At 51.2% G+C, this 25,227-nt stretch overlaps 2 protein-coding genes across 2 annotated transcripts; both read right to left on the bottom strand.

Annotated features, from left to right (window-relative positions):
• Positions 1 to 1,335: 1,335 nt before the first annotated feature.
• On the bottom strand, positions 1,336 to 16,137 carry LOC107524135 (transmembrane emp24 domain-containing protein 11). Its single transcript, XM_016195900.2, has 5 exons — positions 16,014 to 16,137; positions 5,553 to 5,653; positions 3,157 to 3,282; positions 2,287 to 2,433; positions 1,336 to 1,485 (listed from the first exon to the last, which is right to left on the bottom strand). The coding sequence occupies exons 1-5, from the start codon at positions 16,135 to 16,137 to the stop codon at positions 1,336 to 1,338; spliced, it is 648 nt and encodes a 215-aa protein (XP_016051386.1).
• Positions 16,138 to 20,163: 4,026 nt separating this feature from the next.
• On the bottom strand, positions 20,164 to 24,218 carry SPON2 (spondin 2). Its single transcript, XM_016195899.2, has 6 exons — positions 24,132 to 24,218; positions 23,383 to 23,605; positions 22,824 to 23,047; positions 22,556 to 22,747; positions 22,011 to 22,185; positions 20,164 to 20,659 (listed from the first exon to the last, which is right to left on the bottom strand). The coding sequence occupies exons 2-6, from the start codon at positions 23,600 to 23,602 to the stop codon at positions 20,475 to 20,477; spliced, it is 996 nt and encodes a 331-aa protein (XP_016051385.1). The 5' UTR covers positions 23,603 to 23,605; positions 24,132 to 24,218; the 3' UTR covers positions 20,164 to 20,474.
• Positions 24,219 to 25,227: the final 1,009 nt, after the last annotated feature.

Raw genomic sequence — 25,227 nt, 5'->3', positions numbered from 1 at the left:
GTGGCCTCTTGGATGTGGCTGTGACCACTGGGACGTGGCTGTGGCCCCTGGGACGTGGCTGTGGCCCCTATGACATGGCTGTGACCCCTGAGACGTGGCTGTGACCCCAGGACATGGTTGTGGCCTCTTGGACATGGCTGTGACCTCTGGGATGTAGCTGTGGCCTCTTGGACGTGGCTGTGACCCGTGAGACGTGGCTGTGGCCTCTTGGATGGGGCCGTGCCCCCCCAGAGACGTGGCTGTGGCCTCTTGGACATGGCTGTGGCCCCTGAGATGTGGCTGTGGCCCCTATGACGTGGCTGTGACCCGCGATGCTCTGTCCAAGCTGAGGTGTGCACTGGGTGTAAAACGGGACCCCGTTCCCAAGACCCCACATGGAAAAAGTAGTGCAGCAGCAATTTGTGCTGGTACATGTTAAAGTGGTGACATTTTTGATATAATGGGTTAGATGTATGTCACCGGGGTTGATTTTTGCCGCCTTTTAAAACCTTTTTTGTGTGGCAGCCAGAAAACTTAAATTTTGCATACGTGGCTGAGACTATTTCTGTGGACAGTGCTGACTCACACCAAGTTTGGAATAAGAACTGAGGACGGGCTTGCCTACCCCACTCGGGAGCTGTGTTGTCAAAGCAGCCTCCTCTGAGTGCTACAGGTCTGCAGCGTCACCTTCCGCCGCTGATGTCTGAAGCTGCAGAGGAACGGTAATCCTCGCCGAGTGTGGTCAGCAGGTTCTTGGAAACTGACGTTAAGCAAAATGACATAACAAAACTAATATCACCGTAGGCTAATTGATACCAACACGAGTTAAGTTCCTGCAGCATGTTTCTGGTCACAAAAACATCATCAAACTTCTAAATAAAGACCCAAAACACTTCTAATATTAAACATTGAGATAAATGTAAGCTATACATTTAAGAAAGATTAATGAAAACAAGTGAGATAATGATTTTCCAACCCGCTTATTCCAGTTCAGGGTCAAGGGTAGCCAGTCTATCCCTACAGCTCAGGGCACAAGGCGGGACCCCACCCTGGACAGGTTGCCCTTCCATCGCAGGGGCGCCCACACCTGCCCACACTCACTCAGACTGGGACAGCAGGACGCGCCATCCACCTCACCTGTAATCTGTGCACATCACTGGGATGTGGGAGGAAACACACACACCGCAGACAGTGGTCCCAGTTGGGAAGTGACTTTTTTCTCATCGTTATAATAAAATGACGAGCAAAATGACATTATTTGAGGACCTGCTGTAATACGTATTTATGAGTGTATTTTGATTTATCAACTCAAACATTATGCAGATTAGCAGGTAGTTATTTGTCTTTATTGACATTTTAGACAAGCTTCTTGGCAATAAAGAAGTCTTTAAGGTACTTCATTTGGAAAATTCCAACTGAGATAAAGATTAATGTTTGTGCAAAAGCCCACCATAAAACATTGCTGTTTGTGTCTTCACTGGTCATTCGAAAATTTTCTTCACGGTCCTAGACATAAGAGAAATAGGCAGGTTTAGTTAAAATACTTAATGCATGAATTTGAAAGGAAGGTTCTGTATGCATTCAAGGTTCTGTATGTATTTAACGTTTCCGTTAGCATCTTACACCAAAGGGTCATCTCTGACTTTCTAAGCCAGGTGTGGTGTTAGCAAAGGCAAGGAGCAAAAATCAACCATGTAAGACATTTTTGTATTTTGGTGTAAAATAGCAAGTATTCGATCTATTGCTTCATACATCTGTCACTCTTAAGCAAAGTGAACATTACCCAGTAGCGGTAGAGTCTCACGGTTTTATTCTTACTGCACTGTAAGCTGGGCACCGTCAGGCACACCTGCCCTCATCCTGTTTTCCAGATGAGGGGACTGGAGCCTGGAGACGATGCGAGGTCAGTGAGTGGTGGGGCATACCTGAGCCCACATCTGACCAGAGTCCACTGAGTGCGGTGACCCAGAAAACACATGATGTTGCAGGAACAAAGCTGTGATTTAGAAAGTGGGCAAATGGAGCCTCTTCCAATACGTGGGTTGTGTTTGGAAGCTCTTATCTATTCATTCTGTAAGCAAGCACCCCAGAGGTGAACGGGCGGCGGCCTCCCGTCCTAGAGGAGCCTGCAGTCCAGAGGGCAGAGCGCAGGGTTGCCCTTTCCCACACCCCATGTGTCCACACAGTCTGGCTCAGAGAGGAAGGCCAAGGAACAAGCAGTTTATTCTTTCCTTGGTTCAGGGACTTTGTCTGCAGAATTACGTTCCTGGCAGGAAGAGAGAAAATGAGCTGAGCAGGCAAACTGACCCTTTGATAGTTTTGCTCTTTGACTATTTGCTCAAGTTGCTCGATTAGATGTTCAAGCTTGAAGCTGACTTCATTCACCTTGTCCTTGGCCTGAGCGATGGCGGCTTCGAGGTCGTGTTCTCCCACACGGATGTCTAAGTGGATCCGCTGTGCAAACAGTGCGAAGGAAGAAGCAGGTTTTTAAAACAGCTCCCTTTTCCCCTCTTTCCTTTCTCTCCTTTTCAAGAGCAAGCAGCCCCTCAGTCTCTGTCTGCCCTTTCCCTCACTGCCACTCCGGTCCCTGTTTTACCCAGCAGTCTTCAGTGTAATAATAATGTACTAAATGGTCACCTACTGACCTCAGGATACTTACAGCCCCCGGAGCGTCAGATTTACTATCAGGCAAATGCATTTGGTCCCGAGAATCTGATTGCTCTCAGCAAAGTCTCTCTTTTTAAAATTATTATTGTTAAATTTATTGAGTCTCTTTACACACAATTGAGTTTCTGATGCTAAAGTACAAATCCTCCTCGTTTGTTCTCAGCACATTTAGGAAATAGCCAATCACCATCTGCCGTGAAGAGTTTTATTTATCGGAATTCCATTATTAATTCACCCTCAGCCCTCACTTGTTTTCAAGCCTGAATAATCACAGTTCTTTTAACCTCCCTCACAGTTCTTATTTTTCAAGCCCTTTAATCAACTTTGTGGCGCTCCTTTGAACCCCGTCCAAGCTCTCCAGCTCCCTCCTTGGTTGCTGCGCTGAAATCTGGGCGCAGGCCTCTAATAGGTTCCTAGCCAGCCTCGGTGTCATGGCTCCGCATACCGATGTCATGCCTGAATAGTGCTGAGGTTGTGTTCATCAGCAGGGACGTGGGGGCCAGTACTTACCAGCTTACTCCCTCCGAATGACACAAGCCTTGTAGAATTAGACTCTAAGCAAATGATGTGTTCGCCAGGTGAATGAGAAGTAAAGTAGAATGTTCCCTGCGGGCCATATAGCTTTGACAGTAGTACCTAGGATTGAGGGTTTCTATAGTTAAGTTTATTATCCTCTAGTTGCCATTCTTAAAAATAAATCTCCCCTAGATATCTAGTAAAAATTGTGCAATTCCTAACGAAGAAACGAAATGGGCAATAAACGTGAAAAATATTCAGATTTACTAGTAATAAAAACTACTGTACAGTCCTGGCCGGTGATTCTCAGTGGTTAGAGCAACGGCCTGAGCACCGGAAGGTCAAGGGTTCGATTCCCGGTCAAGGGCACTGGGGTTGCAGGTTTGATTCCAGGCCCTGGTCAGGACCTGTGCAGGAGGCCACCAGCTGGCACGTCTCTCTCACGTCGCTGTTTCTCTTCCACCCCCCCTTCCACTCTCTCTAAAAATCAATGGAAAAAATGTCCTCGGGTGAAGATTAACAAGGAAAAAAAAAGTGTTTCAGATCACCCAAAGCCATACGCTCATGCTCTTTCTTGATCTTGATTTGACCTGATGTAACCTCTTTGTTTTCTTGATGTTAGTGTTTTACAATTTATGGAGGTGAAACTCCCATAACACAAAATCAGCCATTTCAAAGTAATTCAGTGCTGTGTAGCACATTCACAACGCTGGGCAAGCACCACCTCTATCTAGTTCCAGAACATTTCCATCACCCACAGGAAAACCTTCGTAAGGTTGGTGTCCCCAACCCTCTGTTGGTTGGAGAATGAAATAAACCAATAAAATGTCCTGGCCAACAGCAAGTGCTGTCACTGTGCAGATTCCAGCTATATGACATCCTGGAACAGGAGAAACTATGGAGACAGTAAAAAGCAGTGGCTGCCAGGGTTAGGGAGGAGAGAGGGATGAATAGGTGGAGCACAGACGACTTTTAGGGGGACGAATCTGTAAGATACTATAATGGAAACCCATAGGACATACAGTGCGAGTGAGCTTTGACGTAAACCGTGGGCTTCGGGTGATGATGTGCTAGTGCAGGTTCACTGACTGTAACACCTGCAGCGTCAGTGCTGACAGTGGGGAGGCTGTTTGTGGGGGCAAAGGGCACATGGGAACTCTGTACTTCCCGCCGAATTTTGCTGTGAACCTAAAACTGCTCTAAAAATACTCTATTAATATCATTGAAGCTCATGTATATATTACACATGGGAAAATTCAGCAAGTCTTTTTCTGAGTCAGTTTCAGTTTGCAGAAAACTAAAGGATCTTGCCGTGTACTTAATTCCCTTTAACAGACTGTTGTTTGGGAAATCTTATTAAATAAGACTGCATTCAAGGGTTGGACTTTATCACTGATTTCTAATTTTCAATGAATAACAAAGAACTCTTCTCTGAAAACACATGACTGCTTGCTAGTTATCTGTCACATTCAGTGTCTGGGCTTTAGCTTCATGTCAGGGCTCTGCACAGTCTGCTTCCAGTGGATGTTAAGTCAGCTCACCTGCTCTGAATACCTACTATGTGAGTTTAAATCTCATTGTTGCCATTTGCTGATGGTGAGATCTTGTACGTCATTCAACCTCTCAGAACCACAGTTTTTCTTCTACAAAATGGAACAGGAACATCAGACATGGAATAATGGAAAATGGGGCACAGAATGCATGTGTGTGGGGGACACGTGCGTGGTTGGCATGGCCTGCCCTGCTCATCCTGCCAGCATGCTGTTCTCCTAGGCTGTCAGTCACATGCATAGGAATGGGGCACACGATCGGGGGCGACTTAAAGGACCCCACACCCCCAGAGTCCCTTTGGGGGTGCTGATAAGGACCTTAAACAGGGATCTTAGCTTGTAAGAAATGCTGGAACTGGAGCCATTTCATGTCATCTTCTGAATGGAGAGGGCCTTTCTGAAAATGAGGCCGGTGGGTGAGAGTTTTGTCTCTCCTAGGCCAAGAAGAGGGTGGGGCATATATTAGGCCCATGGTAGGGTGTATTGGATATTTGCAGAATGAATGGAAATATTTCTCCTTCCTCCTAGAAGCCTGGCCCCTGCGGAAGCACTGGGACGCCTTGGCCCTGTAGGTCCCCTCTGCCCAGCAAGCCCAGTAAACCTCAGTTTATATTGTTTTTAAACTTTCTGTGTCCAGGCATCAGCTAGATGAGGCTCACTGGAGGCAGGCACCTTCTGTGTCTTTGTGCAGTGCCTCTGTTCAGGGGTTTGTGCCTTAAAAATTTTAAGTGCTGGCCAATGAGTGCCTACACAGAAATTTAGAAAGTTTGTGGGGGTACAAGGAACGTGAATTTTAGCAAATGAAAAATTTTAGTAACGAAATGTAAAAGAATGTTTTACCTCCTCGTTGTAAGTAGTGACAGTCACAAACAGCCCCAAACCAGGAGCAGATTCAAGGAAGTCCTGTCTGACCATGTCCCATTGCTGTATCTTGAAATTCCCTGTTTCAAAAATATAAGGTAAGACACGTTATAAAACAAATGTAAGAAACATATGATTACTGATACATGAGCTTGTGTTTTTCAATGCACTCAAAGCACAGCACCCTGCTTTTGGACAGTTTACACCTGGGTGAGCAGGTCACATAGCAGTGTTGGGAAAGTGGAATATATCGGAGGATTCGAGCTCCTGGTCCTGTCTCTCTTTCTCGTCTACAGTTACTTCATCACTCTGAACCTGAGTGTCCTGTGCAGTAAAGAGGGGACAGTTCATAGTCCTCTGGAGCCTCACAGCCATGGGGACCGTGGAAGCAGATAACCTACAAAAGCTTTCCACCCAGAATATAACAGCGTGGGTGAGGTGCAGACCCCTTCCCATGCCTCCTCAGTAGTTCTGCCTTCAGTGTCTCCCGCCCGTGACCTATCCTGAACACTCCTGGCGTAATTCCTTCCTGAAGCTCAGGCGTCTTCATGTCAGATTCTTCCACCATCTCCAGAGGCTCCTGCTAAAGGCTAGATTGCTGGAGGGGCCCCCAACCTTCTCCCTGTAGGACTTGATAGGCATCATATGGCTCAACTTTCTTCTTGTAGCCTTCAGACGTACGATAAGAATGAAAAAACACCTAACATTTATTGAAAAATATCTAACGGTACCTTATATACACCAGGTACTTTGTAAAGCATTTAACATTCATAATCTCGTTTATTCTTGTGACATGCTCTTAGGAATGTATTTTTATCCATCCGTTCATTCACCCAGTCGTTTGAGAAGTGTGACGGCACCTTCCTTGGCAGTAGCATGTTTTAGGAGCATGTGCAGAGGTCATGGGGCTGGAGCACACTTGGTGTTTGCAGAAGAGCAGAGTGGCTGGAAGGAAGTTAGCAGAGGAGCGTGGCAGGGGTCAGGCCAGGGAGGGCCTACAGGTCTGTTATGAGGATTTGGGGAAACAGTGGGTTGGAGGAGTGAAATGCTGTGGTTTCGTTTTGAACTTTTTTGGTATGGAGAAAGGAATGAAGAGGGTCAAGAAGTGGGAGCTGGGAGGCCCTGGTCATGACAGGTGGCATGGGCCAGGTGCCTGTGGTGGCGGCTGTAAAACGTGCTGGGTTCTGTATTATTAACCCCACTTTACAAGTTGGGAACTGAGTCTGAGAGAGAGAAAGTCACAGCCAGAGTCACCTAGGAATAAGGGATGGAGGCAGAGGCAGAGGGACCACCGAAGGCATCTACTTCAAAGCCCGGAACGTGTTCCAGCACACACTGGCTCCCTGGGAGGCAGGAGGACAGCCCTGACAGGGACCTGAGATGGGGGCTCACACCCATGCCAGCTGTAGGTAGGGGGCAGCCTCGGAAAGTGGGGCGCTCCAGGGGACACCAAGAGGATATTTCCTGGGATGAACAGCTGCAGCCTGCGCTCTGAGTGACTGCAGCCTCAAGTGTCTTTCGAATAGGCCTGGCCTCTTCCCTTCCGGAGTTTGGTAACAATGTATAATGTACACTCTATACTTTTTAGAATGGTCCACCCCAAGAAGGTCTTTTTAAGAGTACCATTGATGATTCTGGGAAAGATGGAGCAAATCCATCCACCCTATTCCTCCTGCTAGTTACAACTGAAAGCCCTGGGCAGCTGTCGGAAGACTGGAAGGTGGAGAAACAAGCTCACTGGCGAAGGACCTCACAGCTCACAGCACAACTCAGCAATGCACTCCATTTGTTTTCCCCATGCCTATGCGTCCTCACCTGGGAGCTAGAACAATGTGCAACCGCAGACCAAATGTGACAGAGAGAGAGGAGAAAGTGAGAAAGCCCTCTCAGGAAACGTTTCTCTCTAGTCCAAGGATCTGGAATAGGTGATCCTGTAGGGTGAAGCCCCTCCAAGTTTACCTGCCCTGCTCCAGATGAAAGAAATTACACCACTCCCCACTGGAAGCTTCAGATGTGGAGATCTGTGGAGCCTGTCGAGATGCCTGCCCTGCACTGAGAGGACAATAAAGAGGCAGCATCTCTTATCAACCAGAGAGCTGAGGGAGGATCACAGGAAGGAGCCGGAGGAAAGGACCTTTAAGACCATGGCTGAATCCTGCACACACTTCTGAGCAGCCTATGCTGTAACTAGCCAGAATCAGTGTGACAGGAGCTTTGAGAATCCACCTGTGGGGGGGAAATACTGCCCCAAATCCATCACCAGATGCATCATGATAAAACCTCTCAAAATTAAAGAAAAAATATATGTGGAGAGTAGAGCAAAACAGTGCATTGCTGGTAGAACAACCCTTTGAATGACAGCAGATTTCTCATCAGAAACACAGAGGCCAGAAGGAAGTGGCACATTTTTCAAGTGTTGAAAGAATTGTCAAACAGAATTTTATATCCACCAAGCATATCTTTCAGAATAAAGGCAAAATATTTTTAGATCAAGGGAAACTAAGAATTTTACTAGGATACCTGCTTTAAAATAATGGTTAAAAAACATTCATCAAACAGGAAGAAAATTATAAGGAAACATGGAATATCAGAGTGAAGAGAGAACATTGGAAACAGTGCGTATCTTGGAAAACAGTAATAGAGTATTCTCTTTTTTAAAGGTTGTTTGACAGGTGAAACAAAGAAATATAACATCTTCCCTGGCTGGTGTTGCTCAGTGGTTAGAGTGTTGACTCCCAGACTGAAGGGTCCCGGGTTCGATTCCAGCCATGGGCACATACCTCAGTTGCAGGCTCAGTCCCCAGCCCTGGTCAGGGTGGGTGCGGGAGACAACCAGTCGATGTGTTTCTTTCACATCAGTGTTTCCCTCTCTCTCTCCCTCTCGGAAAATAATGGAAAAGGTATCCTGGGATAAGAGTATATATGTGTATGTGTGTATATATACATATGTTTATATGTATATATATATAAATATATGTATAAAACAACATATATATATAGAAAACGTCTGATGTGGCTTTCAGAGTATATAGACAAAGTTAAGACAACTAAATTGTAAAGGGCAGGAGGGCAAAGGGACTTACAGGGTGGGAAGGTTGTACATTCTGCTTGAGATGGTGAAATATCAATCCTCCTAGACTGTGGTAAGTCAGGCATGTGTGTTGTAATCCCAAGAGCAACCACCAGTAACCACTATACAAAGAGAGAGAGTGGAAAATACTGCAGATGATGCAAAATGCAATATTGCAAAACATTCAAGTGACCCAGGGAAGGTGGGGAATGGAAAATGGGAACACAAACCAGACCTACATCCTGGCACATCAGCAATGACATTGCATGTGACTGGTCTAAACAGAGATTGGACAAATGGTAGAATGAATGTTTATTTTATTTTACTTATTTTTTCTATCTCCATTTATCCCCTCTATGCCCTTTTCCACCTCCACCCCCTGCCACCCCTGCTAGAATGGATTTCATTTGTTTTGTTTGTTTGTTTTAAATATGTCTTTATTGATCTCAGAGAGAGGAAGGGAGAGGGGGCGACAGAAACATCCATGATGAGAGTCATTGATCAGCTGCCTCCTGCACGCCCTCTACTGGGGATTGAGGAGCCCGCAACCCGGGCCTGTGTCCTGACTAGGAATCGAATTGCAATCTCCTGGATCCTAGGTTGATGCTCAACCTCTGAGCAACGCTGGCTGAGCAGAATGAATGTTTTTAATGACCCAAAACTATGCAGTCTACACGAAAGTCACTTTGGATATAATGCTACAGGTAGGTTAAAAGTAAAATTATGAAAAGATCCACCATTCTGACCTGAGTCAAAGAAAGCTTGAGACGCTTTACAGATAAAGGAGCAAGGAAATGACCCATGGCAAAGATGATGATCATAATTACATGATGATTCAGTGTCAGTCCACTCAGAAGACGTTACCATCCTAAATGAGTCAAGCAGAGACTTGAACCACATGAAGCAAAACAATGGAGAGGAGGAATGGACAAGTACAGTGGGGATTCCAACACGCCCGTCGTGGGCAGGAACCAGACAGGGCAGCAGGGAAATAGAGACCAGCAGGACCCACCTGCCCTTTGTAGAACATCCCCCAAGGACAGGAGCGCTCACAGCTCACCCTGCATGGCACCTGTGCGGAAGCAGCTGGGCGTCCTGGGGACGGGCTGGAGACTTCCCAAGCTTTACTCTGTGCCCCCCAGCAGCCCACCCCCTGAGATTGTCAGCTGGCCTCCTACAGAGACAGCACGTTTCTACCACTGAGTGTGCTAACCCCTTGCGACTCACTCCCCTTCTGCCTGCCTCTGGTTGGAGTGGTTGGGATGTCCCTGCTTTGCCAAGGGCTACCCTCCACTCCTCTGGGACTTGGCCCCTGTCACTCTTGCACCCTTGCCCACACCAGGCTGCCAGCCCTGTCTGGTCCCTATCCCATGTCGACACTCTGCAAGGTTCTGGAGGACAAGTGACATGCTGTGTCCTCCTGTGGGCCGCTGGGGCCTGGCAATAAGCCGAAGGCACATTTGGCTCTGTGGTAGAAGCTCCGTAAGGATTTGTGGGGTGAGTGGAAATGCCCCCCAGTACGCATTCAATACAGGGTTTTGAATGTGTGTCAATGGCCCATTGTTAAAACCCCAGTGTGCTTGGCACACTGCCTGAGGAATCAGACCGCAGAGAGGTAGTCTCTGTTTGCTTTCACCACCACCCCCAGCCTGGAGCCACCCCCCTTCCGTGGGAGGGGAGCATGAGGAGAGGTGTCATGCCCCTCGGCTACCACCAGATGGTGGAAGAGAAGCACTGCTGGGGCACTGCTGGGAGAGCCAGCTTTGTGGGGTGGATGGAACAGAGCAGCCCAGGTGGCTCAGTGAAAGTACAGCAGGGACAGATTGCCTCCTTGAGCCTCTCACCACATGGTGAGACAGCGGCAGGGGCTTCTGGCTAGAAATGGACACTCGGGCAAGACATTAAACTGCATGCCTCAGTTTCCCCATTGGTAAAACCAGGATAGTAAAGGTGTATGTCTTAGGGTCTGAAGGGTGAGTTAAGCCCTGGCCTGGTAGCTTAGTAGTTTAGAGCCACATCCCTGTGTGTCGAGGTTGTGGGTTCGATCGCTGATCAGGGAACATACAAGAATCAACTAGTGATGCATCAGTAAGTGGAACAACAAATCTGTTTCTCTCTTCTCTGTTTCTCTCTCTTCCTCTCTCTAAAATCAATAATTTTTTTAAAAAGAGTGGCTTAATATTTGTAAGCTGCTTAACACAGAACTTGGCATACTGTAAGCACCATGCAAGCCCTTGACAGGTGATTCCAGACATTATTATGGGCTCTCAATGTGCAGTGTTTTCTGTGTTCCCCGTAAAGCTGGTACAACAGTCCCCACTGCCACAGAGCAGGAACCTGAGGCCCGAGAGGCTGGATGACTTCTCTGAAACCATCTGGACAACAAAAGGCTGAGCAGGATGAAAACTTAGCTTGGTTCCCGAATTGAGGGCCTTGCGCCCTCACCACAAAATACGCTCACCCCACAGCTGGGGACTGTACGCAGCTAGTGGGCCAGCCTTGCTGCCCAGGCGCCCTTCCTCTGGGGTGTCCGTTCAGTGGACACTGGCTGAGAGCTGTGCGCATGCAGACCAGTTACCCCAAGCACACAGACGCCTTTCCCAGCTGCTTGGACATGCCTCTTCTGGTCTCCCTGTATATGGTGTGCGTGCTGTTCAGGCATCGGCCCCGTCCTGTGACCCTGATGTGCTTGTCCCTTCCCCTCCTGACCCTGATTCTTGAGGCTGGAGCCATGGCCACTTGAGTTGGTATTAGAAAAAAAAATGCATTCATTGTAGGAATTTTAGGGAGTAAAAATCCCCTCTAGGAGTTTTCCGTATTCAGCACGATCCTTTCAGACCTTTTTCCTGTAAGTACATAATATATAGTTTATAAAAAATGAGCTCATACTGCACCCACTCACAGTCTGTAACTTGGTTTTTCCACCCAGTTTTTTGTGACCATCCTCCTATGTCCTTAAACATTCCTCTAGAACCTAAATGGAGGTCTGTCCAGAGCTGAAGAAAGCTCGAGAGCTGAGTGCAGAGCTCTGCAGACACGAATTGGGCGTCTGGTGTTTGACAAATGAGTGAAAGAAATGAAGGGGGGGGGCCCTGCAGTGTGGGGGTCAAAGGCCCAGTCTGGTTGACCCCTGGTGCAACCTGGACGTGGGAAGCAATTGCTTTCGAGTAGCTATGAATGCAAAGTTATCCCTTTTAGAATGCTCCGGGTTCCCCAGGGATCCTATGTTTTCCTACAGCCTGTGAACCTTTCTGAGATGCCATGTAGGGGAGGGCAGGGAGGTGCTGCGTGGTGAGAGGCAGTGCATACGCACACATCACACACGCACCATCAGTGTATAGCTCACCAGTTATCACACCTGGATCATCCTGGTCAAAACATGGTCTGCATCCCAAACACCCTGCCACTCACCCCCCAGCCCCCAAAGGCAACCACTGCTCGACTTCTAAAGACAGGTGATTTCTGTCTGAACCTTATATAAGCTTGTGTCACCGTCTAGTCAGCCTGTGTTTGTGGGGCCTGTCTGCTGCCCACTGTTTCACTCTGCGTAGGTAACTGTTTTGTTTTGTTTGTCTGTTGATGGGCATTGTGCTGGGTCTGGTTTTCTGCCATTACAAATAGTGCCACCACGAAGATTCTTGTGCATTTGAGCACATTTTTGCATTTCCGTTGGGAATTTGCTGTTTGCCGGGGTCACTGTTGTGCCTATGTTCAGCTCCTGTAGGTGCCATGCAGTGGAAGTCCAGGGCCTGAGCCTGCGAGGGCACCCATGTCCCTGCACACTTGCTGTTCTCTGTCTTTCATCTGCATTCACTGGCGTGTGCATCTTGCTGGGCTTTGCTCTGTGTCCCCTGAGGACAAACAAAACTGAGCTCCTTTCTGTCTGTTTCCCGGCTGCTTGGGACTCCTCTAGTGAGGTATCTGTTCATCTTTGTCCTTTGTTTTGTCCCAGCCACATCGACAGCCCTCCGTGCTGTTGGCTCTTTACATTCATTCTCAGGTACTTGTCACATTTCACCAAGGATGATGGTCAGAAGTGCAGACACTTCCCCAAACCAGTGTCTACTGTTTTTCATTCAAGACCATCTGGGATTTCTGTTAGGGAGCATTACTAACAGCTAAGAGAAACACTATAAAAGTGCAGAATATGCTTGACCCTGAAGCTTCTAAGCAAGTTCCCGAGCTGGCGCGATTCTCAGGTGCATGGGTCCTGTTTCCTTGACTCCCTCTCAGCCCCCAGAACGGGAATGCCGGCCTCTTCTCTGCTTCTCAGGAGATGTCCTTCCACTGGGGGAGGGGCATGAGCCAGAGCTGCAGCCACACTGCTTCTCTGGTAGCTTAGGCCAAGTGACAAGGTTGGAAAGAGAGTCCAAGAGGGTGGGAACCAGCATTGACGAACACCTGCAGCTGGTCACCTCTGTGCCAGGTGTAGCTTCAGTTTACAGATAAGGAAACAGCTCAGAGCCACCAGCTCTTGGGCAACAAAGGCAGCTGCAAAACATGCCTGGTTGACTCCAAAACCCGGCCTCTGTTCCCCTGTGGTGCTCCGAGTGTCTCCATTGGGGGAGGCAGAGGCCCAGCCCTTGAATTCCTTGCAGTCTGTTTTTAGTCTCAATGGGGAAGATCACATTTTCAGGTAGATTTGATGCTTGGCTCCGAGGTCTCTCTGGAACTTTCTACATAGGTGTATTTCATTGGACGCCATGGTACCTCAGAGCTGTGAAGAGAGAAACGAGTAGCTGGAGTGTGCTTTTCCTGAATGAGGGAAACCAGACACGGTCTCAGGTCCCCAAGATACCCAGAAAAACGTAAAGTGTGTTCCATCTTAGCAGAGATCTAAAAATTAAATATGAGCATGTTCCAAATCGGCACTCCTAACCAGATGAGTTTACAATACCTGCGTTCATGATCAGGTGGAATTTGGGGATTTCACAGGCGGCGGAGGTTTTGCGATGGTTTAGTGAGACAGGGAACGTGGAGCTGTTATCTGGCACAGGTGGCACAGGTGGCCGAGCTCCCGGCCCGCAGCAGTCAGGATGGTGTCCACACTGCCAGTAGGTGAACCAGGCCAAGGTCCTCACTTCAGATACACGGGTTTGCAGCATACAGTGAACACAATACACAGTAAACATGAAGCGAAACCTTTTCATAAGAGGGATTTTAAGGAAATGTTTAAGACCTGTATCTTGTGGCATGCTGTTATGTTATTGGGCCCTTTAAGGAACGGCTGATGATTAGAGACAGGAGTATGGTTAAAATAACGATAAGAGCAGAGACTTAGTTGATGGGCTACGTGCTCAGATTCCGGCGTTGGGGACTCGTGTGTTCCTTTAACTCTTATGATGCTGATTTTCTGGACGTCCGCTTGACACTCACCTCCGTTCCCTTCCCATTTCCATTCCTTTACTCTCGACCTGTCCTTATATTAAAAGAGTTTTATTTGGAAGCAGCATATCGTTTTGTCTTTAAGCCCAGTCGGTTTTTGTCTTTCCATTAGAGCTGTGTTCGTTTTGCTTGGTGCAATATGAAAATAGTTGGGTTTAAGCCTCCTGTCTTGCTTAGTTTTCTATTTTCCTGTCCACCCTTCTTTCTTAGCATGTTATACATTCTGGGACTTTAGGACCACGTACGTCATCTGTTAAAGAAAAATTTAAGCATCGGCCTGACATGTTTCCACATTGTCCCTGTAGGTACAGTTGACTTTAGTAGCTGAACTCTGAACCTAAGCATTTGCATGGGGGGGGTGGCTCCAGAGACCGCAGCGTGGGGACAGCAGAGATGGAGACTTGAGGAGGCAGGGAGGAAGGGGCAGTTGGAGGAAGGGGAGGACCCGGGCAGGACAAGGAAGGGGGTAGACCCAATGTCCTTGGGGGACAAGGACTGAGAGGCTCCTGATGTGGGAGGAGGGGCTGGCCAGACTGAGACCTGTGCTCCTGCAGCTGCAGGACACCGTATGGCTGGATCAGCCTCCTGCCTCAGAACCGCTAGTGGTTCAGGTGATTCTCAGACTCACTGCCAACGAGTGTGTCCTGGACAAAGTCCATCCAGCCGGTGGGCCTCAAGGCAGCAGGCGGAGGGGGGTGGGTAGGCTACTCCTATTTCTCTTACTCCTCCGCCACCCCTTCAGTTATAGGCTGAAAAAGTCACAGGCTACTAGGAAAATGGTCATCTACTGCAGAGCCCTTCACGCAGGGGTTGGAGCATCCCTGAGATGAAGTTGGGGTCAGGGAAGTGTGTGGCTGGTCCCACAATTTTCACAAATATTAATTCAGTCATCATCACGCCCATAAGGAATAGGTGTCATTGTTATTTTATCTGTTTTACAAATGAAGCAGAGAGGTTAAGTTGCTTGCCCAAGCTCACACAGCTGTTAGGTGGCAGGACTGGGACCGGAACTTGGGTGGTCTCGTTCACACTCCGCAGTCCCAAACAGCCTCTTCCCTCTGTGACCATGACAGCAGCAAGGCTCTGACATGTCCAGGGCTTCCCTGTGTGCCCTCCTTGCCATTGACTCATCCCCAAAGTCTGCCTCACAGTCTCTCCCTGTGCCTCCAGGCTAGGTGCGTTATCTGACTTTTGCAGGATGGGTGTTAGTCTTTGCAATAGAACGTGCCAATGTGAAGGCCAAGAAAGTAGGAGAGTTTGCCACAGTTGACATAAGATGGAGCTGGACACATGGGTAATGATCGGCACTGAAGAGAACGGCTAGGTTTGCATCCTGCTCCTTTTTTTTCTTTTTTTGCATGAAAATCAGGGCAATTGATGTTGATTCTGACTTGAATGTTGAACATACTGGGTTTTCTATGCATTTCGGAGGCCCTGCCACTTGTTCTTTCTCAGCAGGCCAGTGAAGCCTGTGTGGGGCATGCTGGGTGGAGGGTGGGAGTGTGCAGAAGTCACCGTGGAAGTGGCAGGCTTCACGGGCAGCCGGCGTGGGTGGCAGTGTCAGGCTAGCATAGGCACAGCCCCTCACCACCCCGCCCTGAGGGACATGGACGTTCAGAAGACACATTAACATCTGCTGTTTTGTCTGTTTTGCTGGACTTGTTTCGAACCCTCACGTGTCTTCGGAGATTCAGCCACACTGAGCAGAATTAATAGCATCAGAACCTCTTACTGAAGGAAACCTGACAACCAGAAAAAAACACCAAGCTTGCGTTCTGTGGTGTCGCGTCTGGGTTTCCTGTTTATGAATTACACAATTCACTCTCAAACTATTTCATGTTGGGTTTGCATTGCTTGATAAACTATCTCACGAGGATACCACACAGCGTGACTCTCACGGCCCAGCAGTGTATCCACCAGTGGCTAGCATGAGACCACCGCGTGGTGTCCTGAGTTCAGCATCCGACAGAGCCCCTGGCACCTACCTGTGATCAGTGTGTCACTGGGGATGTCTTCTATGAGGCACTTCTCCTCTTGCTCCCCTACGTGGAAATAGAAAGCAGTCGAGAGTGAGAACCAGAAACTTGAAAGAATTGTCAGCACTCTCATTTCTGTTGCTTTAGCTGCTCCCGGCAGGACTTGCTTTGAAATGGATCCGTTGCAAGTGCTGCTGCTCATGGAGTGTTTGTGTTTCCTTGGACACATTTGTAAATTGATTTTTGTGAGAAGTGACATGTGGTGGCTACCCCTTGGGCAGGCGATTGCGGCAAGTCCCAGGGAACAAGACATCTGAACCCTGGGGCCGTTCCAGGCAGGATGACATCAGAGTGCCTTCTGATCTGTTGTTTTAAGGGTTTAGAAGTGTTCTAAAGAATGAAAGACAGTGCGGGCCTGGAGGAAACCGCAGCGTGCGAGCCCAGCAGCTGCCCGGTGACCAAACCCACGTGGCCGTTTCTGATGGTCCCTGCCGCTTGGCAGGAGATGGGGGACATGAAGACTGTCCTGGGGGTTGAGGAATGAGGAGGGGAGTCCAGAGGAGGGACACGGTGTGGAAGTCTGACCAGAGGAGCAAGCAGCTTGCTGAGATGGGACATGCTGGACTCGGAGGGGTGACAGCCTGAGCTTAACTGAGGCCTTGCCCTGAATGAGACTCTCTGAGTCTGTTTCCTCATTAAAAACAAACAAAAAATAAATCAGAAGCGCCCAGCGTGGTCCATTAGGTTGTTTCAGTTCTGGTATCCGGTGCATTTTTTTTAGCTTTTCTTCTTTTTTTTTAAATTCTTACCTGAGGATGTTTTTTCCACTGATTTTTTAGAGAGAGGGGAAGGGAGGGAGGAGTGGGGGGAGTGGGGAGAAGCATCAGTGTGAGAGACACATCATCGGGTTGCCTCTCGCATGTACCCCACCTGGGGCCAGGGAACAAACCTGAAACCCAGGTACGTGCCCTTGACCAGGAATCAAACCCGTGACCCTTTGGTCCGTGGGCCTGTGCTCCAACCACTGGGCACACCGGCCGGGGCGAAGTTTTTAATCTTACATATTTATAGTCCCACAAAAAGTTGCAGAAACAGTACTGGGAGGTCCATGTGCAAGTCACCAAGCTCCACCCAGTGACGACGTTCCACATGACTGAGAGACCACACAAGTGCATCATGGGGCCAGAACTGGACGTGGCACAGATTCCTTCAGCATCTTTAAAAAAAACAGTGTGTGTCTACTGTACCTGCCATTAGACCTTTCCCAGGGAGTCTCGTTGACTTTTCCTTCGAATGGCCATACTTTCCCATTTCTTTGTAGCCTTTGTTGGACGCCGGACATTTGGGCCTAACAGTGTGGTAGTGCTGGAGATCACATTACCCCCCTTCCCGGGTATGCTGTTCTTCGTCGCTATTGTTTGATTGTTGTAGATCGTCTGTGTGTTGAGGACCATCTGAGGTATAAGCCTATGGTCTTCTCAGGCCTCTGCTGAGACGCTCCCTGGGCATGCAGTCGCTTTCTAGTTCCCATATGCGCAGTTGTTTAAGTGCGTTGTCCTACATGTTTAGCTCTGAAAGGAGGGAAAGGTGAAAAACTGGGGGAGGGTAGAGAAAAGGGTGCCAGCTCTTTAAATCCCCTGGAAGTCACTTCAGCTGGAGGGGGCGGGTCTTGCGACCCCTTTGTCTGCATCTCTGATCAGAAGCACCAATCACCAACCAGCTCACAGATCCCTGACATTTGGAAGACAGGGTCCTGTTTGCCCACCTCGGTTCCTGCAGGCTGCATGTAGGCTGCACAGCCACCTGACCCCTGACGAGTGAGGGATGGGTAGCTGCTACTGTGCTAAGGACTGAAGTTGAGCAAAATCAACCACAATTTTACTGTCCAAGTCTTCCCCTGGAAGTTGCAGGCCTTCCAGACTCCAGAGCTCCACAGGCCTTGCATCAGACAGATTCTGGTAGTTGTCCAGGGGGACACGTGCTTCCTGCCCCACCATCTGCCCCTTGCTGCTGGGCTCCCTCCATGTAAGAACACTGTGGAAAGGGTGTTTGTTTCCGCTGGGCTGTCTCTGCCTTTAAGCTTTTCCAGACGACAGAGAGGAGGTACTTATGTGCTGACACATCTAGAAGTTCCTCCAGTGCCGTCGTCTTGGTGTTTTTTTTAAAATATGTTTTTATTGATTTTAGAGAGGAAGGGAGAGGGAGAGAGAGATAGAAACATTGATCGGCCGCCTCCTGCATGCCCCCCACTGGGGATCAAGCCTGCAACCCAGGCATGTGCCCTGACTGGGAATTGATCCAGTTACCTCTTGGTTCATGGGTTGACACTCAACCACTGAGCAACACCGCCCAGGAAGTCGTATTGGTATTAAATGCATTGTTTGTTCATCTGAAAATGTGTAAAAGGTTTCATCGCTGAAAGATGGTGTTGTGTTCACAACTCTGGGCTGACAGTTTCTCTCAGCATGTTAAAGGTATCATTTGACTGCCTTCTGACTCCTTGCTGCTGTTGAAAATGGCTGTCATTCCAACAGATGCTCCTTTCTGGGCGATCTGCCCTCTTCCTCTGCCCCCTTTGAAGGTCCTCTCTCATGTTGGTGCTCAGCAGTTTCATGGCATGGGCATGGGCATGGGTGGCTGTTATCTGTCCCATTTGGGACAGATTATGCTTTCTGGTTCTGAACATACCTTTCTACTTTAGCTTTCTCCATTGTCCCTAGTACATCTTCAGAGTGTCGGATTTATAACATTTTAACACTTCTCATTTTATCTTCTTGAAGTTTTCCGCCTCTCTGTCTCTGTGCCGCATTCTAGGTAACGTCCTTGGTGACATCTTCCAGTTCACTAACTGTTCCTCCAGCTGTGCCTGGATCAGCTAGTAACCTACTGACTGAGGCCTGGCAGTCCACACAAACTTTTGTTTCCAAATGTATCTGTTTGTTCCTGATCACCCCTTGTTGCTTGGTCATTTTTGTCGTACCTGTTTTGTGTTCTGTTTCTGACAAGTTCATTACCTTGGGTCTCTGAATCTATTGGTTTGTTTTTCCTGCTGACTTTCAGTCGATTATAGTGGCTTGTTTTTTGTTTAACTGGTGACTTTCAGGTTGCACTCATTGCTTGATTTTTTCGGGTGGGAGACCTGAGACCCACACTGGGATAGGGAAAGCTTCCTCCAGAGAGAACTACACCTGCTCTTCCCTGAATCGGGGGACATCACTATCCCTGAGGGCCCGTTCAACATGGGAGCACAGGCTGCCTTCTGAACTCTGCTGCTGGCCCATGCTCGGCAGCAGCCCCCAGGGAGCCTTCCTTTCCCAGCTGCTCACATAGTTTGGCCCAACCCCAGCTCCTCTTTGCTCCATTCTCAGTTCAGTCTTCTTGTTTGCTTATTTTGGAAAGTGGGAGGAGGGCGTGAGAGTTCTCCCCTACCTCTTGTGGAGAGGGCAGTGTCTCAGATGGTGTTGCCACCCAGACTTCAGGGTCTGGCTGTGTGGGGGGAAGGATGTCCCCTCAGAGCGCCTGGGCAGCCCAAACCACCCATGGCAGTCATCTGGGTTATGCATCTAAACATCCTTCCTGTAGTTTCAGTGGAGTATGGGCAGAAGTGGGGTAGATGTGAGTGTTCAGCCCACCATCTCTGCCAGGACTCCCTCCCAATCACTTCTCAATGCCCTACCCCTGCCATCTCTGATGCCAGGCCTTGGTGCTCAGCAGCCTGGTGAGGGGACTGCATGTGAGCAGTGGGTCCAAACACCATTTTACACTATTCTGATGCTTGATGTGTGCTCTTCTGTGAAGTCTACAGGAGACTGTACTCTGGGGGGGGGCCTTGTCTGTTCACTCTGTCCAGGAAACGCGAGACGAGGGCCACCAATGTCAGAAAACATAGTCTTTATTCAAGTGCACAGATCAGTAACGTGACAATGCCAGGTGAGGTGTCCCAGCCTGCCTCCCTTTTTTATCTCCCGGGGCGTTGCCTGCTTGGATGCCAGGAGCAGTGAGCGCCCAAGGCAGCCTTGCTCTGAGGAGCAGGCATGGGTTCAAGGCTCCTGTGCCAGCGGCCACCTGGGCACCAGGACCGAGGTATTTCACAGCCAGCGTGTGGGGCTTGGGGCTCCTGGGCCCGGGGCGGGTGGCTGTCCGGCAGGGCACCCAACCAGGCACTGTGTGTGCATCCTCTGCTCGGAGGACCATGGCGCATGGTGGTAAACACACTGAACGTGGTTTAGAGCAGACTTGAGTCTCCATGAGAGCGGACCTTAGGATGTGGGGCTACAAGGGAGAACTTGCAGAAAGGATGCTCCTGTTCCTGATGTCCCCTCTGGCCCGCAGGCATGCCCATGCAGAGGGGTCAGTCGACAGTGCTGCTCAGAGGTGACAGGGCTGCCGGCTCGGCCGCTCACTGTGTGGCCCCAACCCAACGACTGGGCCCACCAGCCACGGTCAGTCGAGGGGCTGCAGGCTCAGGGCTCACACACAGTTGTCAGGGATGCACTCCGCCTCCTCTTCAAGCTCTGGACAGGGCGCCCCGTGGTTGGCAGGCTGCACCCGGACGTAGCGAGTCCTGATCTTGGCTCCCAGCTTCCCGCACGAACCTTCACACAGCCCCCAGGATGACCAGAGAGAGACCTCACAGTCTAGTGGCGTTTCTGGAACTGAACCAAGCACAGAAGAGCCCCATGAGCCCCATGGAGGAGGAGCTGGGGGCAGAAGGGCACCCCCAGCGCATGTCCCTCCTACAAGATCAGCTCTAGACCAAAGTGGAGAGGAAACACTTGCTGTTCACAGCACGGTTCAGTCAGGCACAAGAAAAGGCCGCCAAACTCCCTCCTAAGAAACCACAGGAACAATTTGTTTCTATACGCAGAGCGGATGCCGTGCTCATCCCCACAGTCTGGGACTGTGGGGACCGGCTCTGGCATCGTGGTGGCAAGAACCCTAGGGACTCTTAGCCATGTCCACATTCCCTGGAGAGGGGGACACTCCTGTTGTGAGACACACGCTGAGGCCTCTACCTCCTGCTGGGAATCCAGCACTGACCTGCTCCAGGGCTGACCACGCAGGAGCACAGCCCCACACTGACACAGGCCTCCACTAACCCCCACTGTCTCCTGTGCCGTGGAGGGCACAGAGGTCCACTAGTGAAGTCCTTCCTGTCTGCCATGATAGCCCTTGTGGCACACTAATGACGGGGCCTCCTCTATACCTCCTTCCAGGCTGCAAACGAGTGAAATCTTTCACTTAACAGTGTTGGGCAAGAGTCTAGTCTTCAGTGTAGAATTTGAATCAACCAGCCACCAAATCTCCCAGAACTCTAGTTGCCCTCACAGAATCCTCTGAACCCCCATAACCCCATTGTCTTGTACCACACACTGGGAACCCCCAGACCCCAGAGGTCTTGTACCGAACTAGTTTTGAAGTCGCCCAGAGACACGGCTTCTCGTGGCCCTGTGAGCATGGTGCCTGGCCTGTCTGAGCACCTGTGGCCTCTCCCTGGTTTGACTCCCTTCCTGACACCCTGGTGTCGCTGGTATCCTAGCCCAGCCTTGTGGTGGGCACATCACCCCCAAGAGCCTGGCTTAGAATTAGGTGACCTCAGGTGCAAGTTGGGACTGCTGCAGGGAAGCACTGTGGGGTGGATGACATGACCAGGGCCCTGGACCATCTCCTCTTGTGGGATGACATTTGGCAATTGGCTTGGCCTCTGGAAGTGTGGCGGATGTCAGATGTCATTACTGCCACTTCACAGATGGTCCCTCTCAGGACACTCACTTTCAGGACTGTTCTAAGGGTGGGAGGTGAGAGCCGAGTGCAGGGTCTGGGGACCAGCAGCTGCCTGTTGCAGTGAAGGCCGAGTGCATCCCCATGTGACACACTAGCCTGAGTGGTCTCTGCCCCCCATGTGCCAGTGTGGACGTGGCAACCCCCATGGGCCTGAGCCCTTGGCCCAGGAACCCAGCTGTTGAGGGCAAGGAATGCTGCAGTGGGGGTGGAACCTGGGCTTACCTGAGAGGCTGTCCACGATCTCATTGCCCCTGCCTACCAGGTCCATGGCGGGGGGCACAAAGGCCCTGGGGCTCTGCCGGAGCCGCACCAGGGTCACCCTGGCGATGGGGGGCAGGGCCTTCAGCCGTGGGTAGTAGAAGGAGTTTGCCGGGTGGCTGGGGGAGGAGGATGTTATCTGGGGAGGGCGGGAAGAGGGGTGTCTGCACGGGCCCGGAGCCCAGGAGCCCACCTGCACCTGCTGTGTGCTCGGCCAGGCCGGAGCCAGTGGAGTGCAGCAGGGCAGTGTGGGAACACCCCACCTGGGCCTTCGCGGCTCATTGGGGTGCCTGGCCCACGGCCTGGGGAAGAGACCAGGAAGGCCTCCCTCCTCCAGGCACCCACCTCGAACCCCCCATCCTATAGCATAGCCAGCTCCCTCCTGGGCAGGGCCATACCCTGCTCAATGGGACCCTCCGGACAGGCATGCCATCCAAATAGGGCAAAGCTGGGCAACAGGAGCTGCCCCCGAGTGGCCAGTGCTGGCACAGCCTCCGGTTGTCCCTCACCTCGGTCACTGTGTCCTGTGGGATGGTGGCGAAGTTGGGGGAGGAGAAGGTGAAGCCGCTGTCTGTCCCTGCGTCATGCGGGTAAAGGTCCACTGCGACACGCTCCCGCCAGCGGCTCCCATCACACAGGTCCAGACTGTCGACGCCCACAAACCAGTCCGGGCTGGGGACAATTCGGACCACAAAGGACACCTGGGGGGCCAGGTGCTCAGCAGGGTGGCCACCACAGCCTGAGCCTCTGCCCTTCCTCCCACCGTCTGCCACTCACCAGTGAGTGCCTGGCGTGGACCTCGAACTCTGCAGAGGTCTGCCCGGTGCCACTGGGCACGGCGGGTGCTGAGAACACCTCGTGCACGCTCTGCATCTTCTCTCCGGCCGCCTCGATCTCCTTCATCAGTGCCCAGGCCTCGCCCCGCTCCACGAAATCCCTCAACCCATTGCTGGCATACTGGTTCTCCCGCCACATGCTGTAGTCGGAGCTGTGTGCTGCCCCTGTGGGCCCGTCACCCTGTGAGCAGCCGCCCCCCATGAGCTTACCCTTCTTCCCATCCATTGCATATGGACGTCCTGCGGCCTCAGGCTGCCCCAGCACCTTGCTGCTGTGACTGGCATCCAGTGGCCCTCCCCATGACTCTGTCCATCCTGCTCCCCCCATCCCCAGAGCCCAGGCCTTCACTGGCCAGCAGGCAGTAGGCACCCAGCAAATACTTATTGCACTGCAGTGAATTGGATTAGAGTGCCCTCCACACTGTGAGATGTGTTACAGCTGCCAGGTGGCTTTCCCCTCCTGGTGGACATGCCAAGTGCAGGGACGGGGCCGCACTTACCCAGCAGGGAAGACCACTGCGCGGGCGGCCGGAACAGTGGATACTGCTTGGGAAAGGCTGTCTGGCTCCACTTGCCCATGAAGGTGATGCTGTACTTGGCCAGGGGCCGGGCCGTACACACGGAGTCTCCCCCCAGGGGCTGGCTGGCCACGGAGCCAAGCGCAGCCAGGAGAAGAGCCCAGAGGGCCCTGCCCTGGGCGGCTGGGGTCAGAGTTTCCATCACCTGGGAGAGGAGGGAGAGCACCACATGCTGATGCCACAGGTCCCCAAACACTCTGCAACGTGCCTGCCTCAACAGGACCTAGGTGACAGCCCTAAATATCCCTTCCCAGCTCCTGAACAAGAACCCATTTGGTCCAGTGCCTAAGAGGTCACCAGAAAAGACCAGGGAAAGTCAAGGCCTTGGCATGTGCTGCATCCGTCTCAGGCTTGGCCTGACCCCCATTCTGGAAAGTAAAGCTGGTTGAGTTACAGCTGGATGGGAGGTGTGTGTCTAGGAACCCAGGGTGCCCCGCAAGTTTAGAGCCCTGATGCTGGGTGTGGCACCCCCAGTTACACACCTCTGGCTCTGCGGTCCGAGGGAGTCCAGAACCTGGAGGGTCAACTTTTGGACTCACTGTGCCCAGGACTGCATGGCCAACTCGTGCCTCCTTCTGGGGTGCTGCAGTTTTCTGGGTGAGGGATGGGGGAGCACCAGGAGGCCCGGGTGACTTGGGAATTGGGGGCAGAGGCGCACACGCAGTACTCACCCAGCGGGAGCAGCAGGAAGGCAGACAGCTGGGCTGTGGCCTGGGATAGTCCCAGCAAGAGCCCAGAGCTCCAATTTATGCTGAGGTTGGCACCGCTGGCCAGCAAGGTCCCAGGTCCCCCACTGAGGCCGTCAGGGAGCGGGCGATAGGACACGGGTGAGAGGAAGAGGCTCGGTGCCCTGCAGCTGCCCTGGTCTCCTGGCTCTGAGGCTGAGGGAGGCTTCTCCAGCGCTGAGGTCACTCTGCTCTGGTCGGGTGCCTGCCAGTTGCCGCACCCCTTTCTTTGTCTTCTCCTCCCTCCCCTCCCTTCCTCCCTCCCTCCCTCCCCTCCCTCTCCTCTCCCTGCTGCTCTCTGCTTTCCCATCAGGCCTTCCTAGTGTCTCCCTGGAGGTGGTGCCAAAGCCAGCGTGTTGCAGCCACCACCACAGCCTGGTGGTGCGCATGCTGGAGCTGCTGGGAAGTGGGGCCTTGGACTCCGGCTGCCCTGAACACAGCCGCCTGCTCACATCACAGGGCTACACAGAGCTGGGTGGATGTGGTCCCTCCAGGGAGTCAGAACCATGGAGACCAGTGCTCAGGGATGAGAAATGCCACTCAGAGCCCTCCCGAAAGGCTGCCCTGCAGCTCCCCTGGGGCAGAAGGCACCCACCCAGACCACTTTCCTGCGAGGGGCAGAGTGTGAAGGGTGCCTGGCATGCAGGGCGTGGCTGACAGATTCTGAAGGTTGTCACTGCTCCTGTCGGGAGAGTGCTTCTGGACCCCGAGTTACGAGGCCTGGGAGCTGAGAGAGAGGACAGGATGGTCGTGCCCCTCAGAACCCAGGAGGGGTTGTGCTTGAGCAGAAAGCATTCTGACTTCTGCTAATGCTCCACATATTCAAAAGAGGGGAGAAAGGCATCATCAAGAATAGATGCACAAGTGATGTCTCCTGCATCTCGGATAAATACGGCAAAGAAGTAGCTGTGAGCACCGTGCTGGGACTTCAGGTCCTCCCTGAAGACAGCCTGGCTCAGTGGCTGACGTGGACTCGGGACCCTCACACCAGAGAGCTGCTGTGTTTGGGTGATGCAGAGCCTCTCAGAACTCTTAGCTCACT

Source organism: Miniopterus natalensis, chromosome 1 (genome assembly GCF_054644295.1).
Source record: "Miniopterus natalensis isolate mMinNat1 chromosome 1, mMinNat1.hap1, whole genome shotgun sequence".
Lineage (NCBI taxonomy): Eukaryota > Metazoa > Chordata > Mammalia > Chiroptera > Miniopteridae > Miniopterus > Miniopterus natalensis.
The sequence above is the reverse complement of the archived record's forward strand: the minus strand, read 5'-3'. Positions and strand labels throughout refer to the sequence as shown.